This window comes from Glycine soja, chromosome 8, assembly GCF_004193775.1.
Source record: "Glycine soja cultivar W05 chromosome 8, ASM419377v2, whole genome shotgun sequence".
NCBI classification, from domain to species: Eukaryota; Viridiplantae; Streptophyta; class Magnoliopsida; order Fabales; family Fabaceae; genus Glycine; species Glycine soja.
The window spans coordinates 32,043,621-32,053,950 of NC_041009.1; the positions used below are offsets into that span (position 1 = coordinate 32,043,621).

The window sequence follows — 10,330 nt, forward strand, 5'->3', positions numbered from 1 at the left end:
TCAGAAGGAATGGATGAGCCTTGAGTAGGCCCATCTAATCTACCTAATTAAACTAATTACACAAAACAAAGTCCAAACTTGCAGCCAAATTATTCAAGTGCAAATGTTCTGACTTCCAAGCTCAATTTGGACCTCGAAATAGTAGAATTGGTCAAATCTTATTTGTGACAAAATTGAAGACTTTTTTCTCACAGGGGCTACTCACACGTTCCATTTAGAGTTCTATAATGTCCTCTAAGCCCTGCACAAGGTAGATAGGTCAAGTAAACAAAATCTAAAAATTAACTATAATTCTCAATTAAGTTTCATAATTTGCCTTAGACCAAAATCGAATTAAGGTGAGAAAATAAGAGTCAAAGAAATGTCAATTGAGCTAAGAAGAATAAAAAAATATTAAACTACAAATGTTCAATCGCGCATACACAAACACATATGTTAGGGACAAAATGACATGAATATGAAAAGAAGGAAAAGGGAGAAATTTAAATATGTTCCTATGGTATGGAGAAGAGAGAGTTTTCTTGAATGAAGACTATAGAAGCAAAATCATCTCAACTACCATTTTCCAAGGAAGACCACATAGAAGCCACCATCTCTTGGAGCATACTCTATGTTCATTTGTTTCCTCTTATGCACCTCTCATTTGTTTCCTCTTTTGTTTTCCCTTGATGCTGCTCCTTAATGAATCCCTCTCTTGTTTTAGAATAACATCAATAAGAGCACCTATCAATAATAATAATAATAATAATAAATAAAAAGTTATGCATAATGCATTAATTAAATTATTAATGAACAATTAAACTACATGGATATCAGGGAAGCAAACAAAAAGCACGATATTCAAGGAGATTTAAATTAAATAATAGATGCGTTATTAGATAGTGTACTTAATTAACGTGACTTCCATGAATAGTGAAAAGTTTTTCACGTAAAAATCTTCGTTAGTTATAATTTGAGCGGGATTTTATGCGATTTGGACGAAAGTGTAATGTATTAGAATTACTTCGCTTTATTAATAAAAAATATTCCTAAAAATAAGAGACATGATGACATTTCCTTTTTTGTGAAAATATTGAACTCACCTTAGAAATTTTAGTAAAAATAAAAATAAAATATGATTCATGAATATACTATTTTAAAAATATTAATAAAAAAATATACAAATTTATCTTTTCCAACTTAAATTCCTGAAAAATAGAGAATTCCCTGCCAATCACCACTTCACCACTTAAATAAAAAAAAAAAAACAAAAAATTGTGCACAGCGCACAAGGAGTAAACGGGCATTCCACTTTCATTCTTTCCAAAATTGAAGCAGTAACGACTGCCACGGGACAGCGACACCGTACGACCTTCCCATTGTTTCCTCACCGTGAACAACACAACACCACCCACTCACAATTCCTATTTTCTAAAGCCTAACGAACCCTAATTCTTGATTATTCCTCAATTCTTTGTTCCCTTCCCATCTTGGGGACACAAATTCGCCTTCTTCCTCATTTCGCAAACAAATTCCTCTTCCAAGCATCCCCAATTTTCTTTTAATCTATTTTTTCGCCTTTTTATTTCACCCATTTAAACCTGTGGCTTCTTTTCGACGCCCCCCCCCCCCATGTGTCAGGTTTTGATTATGCTTCTTCTGCTTCGGCTTTGTCAATTACTAGTTCTGAGCTCTAATTTGTAGCTAATAACTCTTTCTTTAGAATTTGAATTATTCTTAATGCTAGATTGGTGGGTTCTATGAATTTCACTTTGTGTTCTTTATTTCTTCTGTGTTTTTGTTTTAAATTTAGGTATTTGATTATTGTTGCCAAGTTAATTTAGGTTGAGACAAATGTGGTAGTGTTATATTGTTAGGATAGTGATGAACAGGACATGACATTACTACGCTGGTTTGGGGGAAATATAGGAAAAAAATGAGAAAAATTGAATTTTGGATTTTTTGTAGAGAAAATGGAGTAACGCGTTAGTTGATTTCTTGTCAATATACCCAATTTGTTAAGTATGTAATACTAGAACTTTGTTGAATTTTTCGACATGGAAAGAGGTTCTTGGAGTGTTTTGTCTCACTGGCATAACTTTTCAGTTTTGGAATTAGTTGTCGGTTTTGCAGGAGAGTGGGGTGTGTGTCCCTTTGGCTGCCTTGTGATGTAAGTTTTGTTCTTGGTGCAGAATGGATTAGTGTAAATTATTGAAAGATACCCATATATAAAAGCATGGGTAGTAGTGACATGGACAAAACTCCGAAAGAGAAGGAGTCTAAGACACCTCCAGCTACATCACAGGTCTATCTGGGTTTCTTTTGATTTGCCTACATTGACTGTTTGTTAAGTAAAGTGATGCTAGAAATAATTTTTTTGTCTTCTCCAGGAGCAGTCATCAACAACTGCCATGCCAACAACTAATCCTGACTGGTCTAACTTTCAGGTTTTTAATGAAAAAGTCTTAGTTAGCATATTGTGTTTTTGTTGTACAGCTTGGATTTTGATCCTCAATTCCTTCATTGTACAGACATATTCTCCTATACCTCCACACGGGTTCTTGGCATCAAGTCCCCAAGCCCACCCATATATGTGGGGCGTCCAGGTATCTTACATACATAATGATTTGTCAAACTTCTTATGTTGTTATCATTTTCGTTGCTTCTGCTATTGTCAATATGTTAACTGTTATACTTTAGCTATTGTCAATATTTTAACTGTTATACTTCAGCTGTAGCCTAATGGCAAATAATATAGATATTTGTTGCTTTTCCTTGACAAGATATAATCATTGTTTAACTGAATACTGAAATGGAAGTAACTAGTTCATATGGCTGAATCTCTGATGAGTTAATGATGGTGCCAATCCCTTGCGTATCTCAGAAGAATGATATATAGTTAGTCACGACTATCCGAAATAGGAGTGGAATTGAATCTGTTCTGCCATGTAATTATTTTATGTTGAATGCTTATTATTTTGAATTTTCCCACATGTTTCCATTGGTTCATTGATTAAATATTTACTTGCAGCATTATATGCCTCCCTATGGCACTCCACCACATCCCTATGTTGCAATGTATCCCCATGGTGGCATATATGCTCATCCATCTATTCCTCCGGTATTCTTTGTAGATAGTGCTTTCTTATGGATATTATATTGTAATTAATCATCATAATTTAGAATTCATTAATCAATATTTCCATATTTCTACCAATACATTTAGGGATCTTATCCTTTCAGTCCTTTTGCCATGGCTTCTCCAAATGGTATTGCAGATGCTTCGGTTTGTTCTTTAGCCTTCTGCTTTTTTTTTCCCCTGCTCTGCTCTCTGTCTCTTGCTTGCTCTTTTTTACATCACCCTGTATTTTCTCCTTCCTGTTCTGTATTGTCTTTATCCAAGTAAAAGTAACCTACAATTTTACATGCAGGGAAATGCCCCAGGCCGCATCGAAGTTGGTGGTAAACCTCCTGAAGTGAAGGAAAAATTACCTATCAAAAGATCAAAAGGAAGTGCTAGTGGTGGTAATTTGAATATGTGGATTACTGGGAAAAATAATGAACCTGGTAAAATACCAGGAGAATCTGCTAATGGGATTCATTCCAAAAGGTAACATGTGTATTGATCAATGTAGTTGTTGCATTAAGGCCTCTGTTATTTGAATCAAAGTAATTTGATAATCTAGAAAGCATGGATATTACATGGGATATGGCAAATTTTTAAAAAAGAGAGAATGCTTTCTCACCATACAATTATAATACAATGTATAAAGCTAATTCAAATTTATTTAATAAAATACATAATAAATCAAACAAGATAATGTTTTAAAAATGAGCATGAGTCATTGTAGACAAAATAAATTTTTACAATTTATTTAATTATTGAAATATTTTCATCTTTACTTGTTTAAAAAATAAAAGTAAAAAATTTATAAAATGCAACTAGTTGTTTTTGACATGAATAAGTGCCCGACACAGGTACAACTCTATCCAGCTAGTATTTGGAATTGCCCGTGCTTTCTTGGTTGTTATCCCTGCTCAATGTTCAGCCAAATAGTTGTTTTTTGATATGTAACCATGAATTGATATAATTTGTGGAGTTGCTTCTGTCATTCTGGGTAATAAAAATAAATCTAGGAATTTGGTTTGACTTTAGCTATGCCGGTATGTAGGTGTTTAATACAGCTTGCAAGCTTTCTAATTGGACTTTCTTTTTGTTTTAACTTTTAGAAGATTAGAGGAGAATTCGACATTTAAACTTGCCTGTAAACCTCACTATATTCCTTTTTAATTTTTTTTTTTCTATACTGGGGCTTTTTTGTCTGGTCTATTGCAGGAAATTATTGGTTGGGTTGGCAATGTATGGTTTATCACTTTATCTAAGTCCCTTGAGTGACTTGCCATTTGCAATTGCATACTGGCTATCCTTATACTGATGAAAATTGGAATTTGCAGTGGTGAGAGTGCAAGTGACGGAACTAGTGAAGGAAGTGATGAGAACTCCCAGAATGTAAGTTTTCTGCCTCTTATCAATATTTATCTAATCAATAAGTGACAAAATCCTTACATCCATGTTTGTTCTTGCTTGTTTATTTAGCAAAATGATGTCTTAATGAGTGGTCTACCTCTTTCCAGATTACCAAAATATTTTCTGCAATATTTTGCTATTGTAGCAGCATTAATTGGACATGATATAATTCTGAAAAGTGACCATATTTTACCTAATATAAATTATAAATTGTGTCCTAGGGGGTGTAAACTCATGACTTCTGAAAAAGTTTTGTATGTAAGAAAATATTAATTAAAAGCATTTCTATTGCAAGTTTACAAATGAGAAAATGAAGGGTTATGTGGTTTAGTACAGTTTTGATACAAAATAGCTAAAGTCAAATTCTAAGAGAGATCGTGATAATCATTTATAACTGTCTAATGTGTTTGGACATTGGTGAGGAAAATGGCATGGTTCTAGGGTTTATAGCTCTTGTAGCCTGATTTTCAGTTTGCTTAGGAATTACAGGTTTATCACAGTTGATAAGTCGAATCTTAAAACCAAATATCATTTAGAAAATGTAACATGCCTTTATTTCCCCATTGTCAATAGAGCTTCTGATTGAGCTTTCAAATAAAAATCAAGTGATATATCTTTATTGTACTAGTTGTTACCATAACTGTTGGGGCTAATAATTTCATTTAATTTGTTAAACTAACTTATCAATGTCTAAACAACAACAAAAGTCTTATCTCATTCGGTGAGGTCGGTTACATAGATCGCATGATGCCATTTGGCTCAGTTAAATACCAAATCTTTATATATTTTATTTACCATCAGATCCCTCCTCCTCAATGTCCTTCTAGGTCTTCCTCTCTCCTTGTTCATAGGATTAAAAACCATGCAATCTACTCTCTTCATTGGTACCTCCAGTGGCCTTCTTTATGTGTCCACTGTCCAAACCACCTTAACCAATTTTCTGTCATCTTTTCCTCAATTGGTGCTAGACCAATATCTCCTTGTGTATACAATCGTTTCGTATCCTGTTCTTTCTTGTGTGGCCACACATTTGTTTTAACATTCTCGTTGCTACTCCCACCTTTTTCTCTTGTACCTTTGCTCAACATTCAATACTATAGAGTATAGTCGGACAAATAGCAGTACAATAGAATTTGCATCTGAGTATAATAGGTACTTTGTGATAAAAAATGACCCCCAATTGCCTCTTTGCATTTTAGCCTGCTTGCATCTCGTGTGAAACTTCCTCATTCATTTTCCCATAATTTTGCATTATTGATCCCAAATATTTAAATTTAGAGACTTGTGGTATAACATTCTCCATCTTCCAATTTATATTCCTCTTGTTTCTTGCTAAAATTGCAATACATATACTCTGTCTTACTCCTACTTATGTGAAAACTCTGTTTCCAAAGTTTGTCTCCATGTCTCATGTTTAAAGTTAATTGTTTCCTGTGATTCTTCAATAAAAAATATATCATCTGGAAAAAGCATGCAACTAGAGATAATCTTTTCTATGTCACTAGTAAGCACATTCAGGACTAGATTAAACAAGTAAAGACTTAAGGGTGAGCCTTAACGACTGATGTAATCATATGCATTTAGGAATATCCTTATTCTCGCCTCATGGAGAATAAGATACATGAACACCTTTCTCATATAGCTTGGATGTTAGAAACATGAACACCTTTCTTTTTCATAAAATCTTTCACAACATTTCTCTTGGCACTCAATCGTAAGTTTTTTCTAAGTCAATGAAAACTATATGTAAGTCTCTTGTTTTGCTATTGTACCTTCCCATAGACTCTCATAAATGATAAATGGCTTTAGTAGTAGACCTTCCTGGCAAAAAACCAAAATGATTTTCTGCAATCCTCATCCCTTCCAGTAATATACGCTTACTCACATTTTCCCTTAATTTGATAGTATGGCTCATAAGGTTTATATTTTTGTAGTTAACACAATTATGGATATCTCCATTGTTCTTAAGACTTAAATGGAGGAACCAAATTGCTCTTCCTCAACTTATCTGACATCTTCGATCTCAAATCTCATTAAATAGCTCAATAGCCAAATGCCTTGTTCTCCTATACACTTCCATACTTCAATAGGGATACCATCTGGACCAATAGTTTTACCATTATCCATCCACTTAAGGGTTTCGTTTACCTCTCCAATCTGAATTCTACGGTAGTAAGTCTAATTCTGTTCCTCCTCTTAGATTTCTAATCCTTTTATATTACTGACTGATCCTTTTCCATCATTGAAAAACTTATAAAAATAATTCCCTCATTTTTCTTTGATATCTTTGTCCCTTACCAAAACTTCGCCTTCATCCCATACATCTCATTTGATCTAAATATCTTGTTTTCCTTTCTCTATTTTTGTCAAGGTTATTATCCTTTGTTATTCATTCTTTGTCTCAAAAATTTTGTAAGACTCTTCAAAAGCTTTAAATCATGCTTCACAACTTTTCTTGTCTCATTTCTAGCATTCTGATACCTTGCCCAATTTCCAACATTATTGCACCCATGCAAGGCTTTAAAACACTCTTGTTTTTTACCATGTTTTTGAACACTTTCATTCCACCACCAAGATTCTAATTTATCTCATTTCCCAAAACCTCTTGATTCCCCCAAGACTAAACATGGTGTCCATAAAATAAAAATCTCAAAGAAGCTAGAAACTGGTGCACAATTATTTTGTTGTGCTGTGGATTAGCTTCATATACTATGGAGTTTTCAGATTGATTACCATTGAACTGACCAGTAGGATATATGAATTGAAATATGGTCCAAAGCTTTAAATATTATTATATAATGCACATCAGTCTTATTTCTGGTGAATCTTTATTCCTAAAGCTGTTGAGGTTTATACCCATACATAGTGTAGCATGTTTATGTTTGAAACAATGAGAATCTGCCTTCTATGGAATCTTAAGAATGTTTAGATTGATCTTTAGAAATTTCATTTATTGTAGATTGTAGATGCTGCCTTATTTTTTTGTTCCTGTGTTTTGTGCTTCCACTGCCTTGTGTCCTTGTATTTATTTCAATGGGTTTTGTAGGATTCTCAATTGAAATCAAGGGAGAGGCAGGACTCTTTTGAAGGTCTGACATGGTTATGTTTGGAATTTTTTTTCTATTTGTATTGCTTTGTGTATATCAATGAAGTATCCATGTTACAGCTGAAATAAATGTTTTGCTGTATTACAGATGAACCATCTCAAAATGGAAGTTCAGTACATGCTCCTCAAAATGGGGTACATAATAGACCTCAGACAGTTGTTAATCAAACTATGTCTATCTTACCTATATCTACCACAAGTGCTCCTGGAGCAGTTCCTGGTCCCACAACTAATTTAAATATAGGAATGGATTATTGGGGCACACCAACTTCGTCCACCATTCCTGCATTGCATGGAAAGGTTCCTTCTACTGCAGTTGCTGGAGGGATGATTGCTGCTGGATCACGAGATGGTGTTCAGTCACAAGTTTGGCTGCAGGTTAACTTTGTCAATCGGACTTTCTCATTGCGTTATTGGTTATTACTTCACTAAACTCTTATTTTAATCTTCATCCTTTCTGCTTAACTTTTAGGACGAAAGAGAGCTTAAAAGACAAAGGCGGAAGCAGTCTAATCGGGAATCTGCACGCAGATCCAGGTTACGGAAGCAGGTGACAGAGAGTATAACCTTTTTCATACTTCTGGTTGCAGGTCATAATTGTCATATTTTAAATCCCTTTTTGTGCATGTTGTTCTCAGGCTGAATGTGATGAACTAGCTCAGCGTGCTGAAGCTTTGAAAGAAGAAAATGCCACTCTCCGATCAGAAGTGAGCCAGATCAGGAGTGAGTATGAGCAGCTACGTTCTGAGAATGCTGCCCTCAAGGTGATTTTTGAAATCTTTATATACTTTGATTTTTGTCTATTTTGCAAATTGGCAACCACTGTTGCCCCTACAAAGTTATACCTACTATCAGTAACACTCATTTGAACCCTGATTCGGAGAGAAGGAAAATGCCTAAATGGACTAATATGGCCATTCTAGTTTTCAAATTCTGCTCTTACCACCATAAAAGATTTATTCAAAGACTGAGCTAGCTATCTGATTACAGGAGAGACTTGGGGACATACCTGGTGTCGCGACGCCTGGGAAGGAGGATCTTAGGTCTGGTCAGAATGATCAGCATGTGAGTAATGACACTCAACAGAGTGGTCAGACAGAGGTTGTGCAGGGTGTTCATTAGGATCTTGCTTCCTGCTGCATGTTGCTTTTTAGGTAGATAACCTAACCAAGTAGCAACAGCAAGTTCTAGTTTTTGGTTCAAATTGTATTAAAGGTGATCATATGTAGTATTAGGATCTATTTATGTCATATGATCCCTCATTCCTAATTTGTCATGTTTATGACGGCCAAAAACTTGTATTGTAGTTAGTGTGTGAATACTTGGTTATACCTTCTCTGCTACTTCAAAAGTTAGTGTTAGCAGTAAGAAAGTATGATTAGTGAAACTAGTTATTGTCCATTATATGGATTGCCGTGCTTCTGCGCAAATAATTTAATCAGGAAGATATATTAAGGAAATGGAAATGAAGTTCAGCCCTGAGAAAGTTATGGTTTGAGTATAGCCAGTCAACCATCGTGGATTTTATAAGAATTTTGTATTGCATTATGAATTATGAATACATAATCACCTATTTATGATGTTACGCTCTTCAATGGGTATTGTTCTTTGACTTAACAAAAACAAATATGAAGATCATATGAAGACGAATATATCTGAAATGCACTATTCTTGATATTTATATTAATATACGGGAAAATTCCCAAAGTATTAACTGAGTACCGAGAAATCAAAGGCGGAAGAACAAAAGTTATCCCAAGGTGGCACTTTGAGTGTTTTTGTTTTTATTTTTAAAGAAAATATAACATAAGAGTGAAAATGTATGTTTAAAATTTAGTCTGAAAATATTTTCAAAAACAAGTTTAAAATTGAAAACAATAAATTAACGTTTTCTTTTTTGAAGTAAAAATGCAGTGTCATCTTAGAGTATTTTCTTTTCAATACATACTTTTTAAATCTTGAAAATTTAAAAATGAAAATAAAAAATAAACACTCAAATCAAGTATCATTTTAACTTTTCCTCATAGTAATCGATTATATCACGTGGTAAACAATTAAAACAGAAATTCTTAAATAAATTAGTCATTGTCTAAAAAATAACTATGTAATCGATTATGATAAAGTTGTAATTGTAATTGCTTAAACCGATGCGTGAAGAAATTTTCTAACTTTAGAAATTTTCTTCTCACTTACACATAATGATGCATGATGCACCAATGATATGATATAGACTAAGATACAATATACAAGACAACAACCAATGCAAATCTCACTCAAGAGAGTTGGGCATGTAAAAGACAACTTCTTCAAGCTCTTTAAGCTTCAAGATTAAGTCTTCATGTTGTTCATGTTGCTCCCTCTATCTCTAACATGTTACTCATCACAAACCTAGTTTTAGGCTTGGGCCCATCCTTTGTAAAAGATCATCAAACCCATTAGTCCAATTAATGGTTTGTTTCATATTAAGAAGTGTAAAACATATTTTTTTGAAATAAAAAACAATATGACGATTTTAAACCACAAGATATGAGCAAAATTTGCCTATAAACATTACATGTGACTTGCTAGCAATGTCTTTTTAAGTTTCATCAAAAGAAAAGAGTACATATTCCTATTATCCATCTATACTTATATGAATTAGCCAATTTCAAACATTAATTAAAATGATTCAAATCATCAAACTACTAAAATAATTGTCATTTAAATAAAATAATTAT

The 10,330-nt window shown here is 33.6% G+C and overlaps 1 protein-coding gene across 5 annotated transcripts; it reads left to right on the plus strand.

The window, feature by feature from the left end:
- Window positions 1-1,256: 1,256 nt before the first annotated feature.
- Window positions 1,257-9,193, plus strand: LOC114422935 (bZIP transcription factor 16-like). 5 transcript variants are annotated; one of them, XM_028389499.1, is made up of 13 exons: window positions 1,257-1,620; window positions 2,172-2,284; window positions 2,370-2,426; window positions 2,511-2,585; window positions 3,011-3,100; window positions 3,206-3,265; window positions 3,411-3,589; window positions 4,435-4,489; window positions 7,554-7,596; window positions 7,702-7,991; window positions 8,086-8,163; window positions 8,252-8,377; window positions 8,604-9,193. In XM_028389499.1, the coding sequence occupies exons 2-13, from the start codon at window positions 2,216-2,218 to the stop codon at window positions 8,733-8,735; spliced, it is 1,254 nt and encodes a 417-aa protein (XP_028245300.1). In that variant the 5' UTR covers window positions 1,257-1,620; window positions 2,172-2,215; the 3' UTR covers window positions 8,736-9,193. The 5 variants fall into 5 exon arrangements, with proteins under 5 accessions (XP_028245300.1, XP_028245303.1, XP_028245302.1 ...); XM_028389501.1 differs by having other exon boundaries at window positions 1,326-1,344; XM_028389502.1 differs by lacking the exon at window positions 3,206-3,265.
- The last annotated feature ends 1,137 nt before the right edge of the window (window positions 9,194-10,330 follow it).

What these genes read in the sequence shown, in the direction of transcription:
- LOC114422935 (XM_028389499.1), top strand. Translation starts at nt 2,216, where the DNA reads ATGGGTAGTAGTGACATGGACAAAACTCCGAAAGAGAAGGAGTCTAAG. An exon ending in CACCTCCAGCTACATCACAG is followed by an intron (nt 2,285 to 2,369) that starts GTCTATCTGGGT and finishes TGTCTTCTCCAG; the next exon opens with GAGCAGTCATCAACAACTGC. An exon ending in AATGGGATTCATTCCAAAAG is followed by an intron (nt 3,590 to 4,434) that starts GTAACATGTGTA and finishes TGGAATTTGCAG; the next exon opens with TGGTGAGAGTGCAAGTGACG.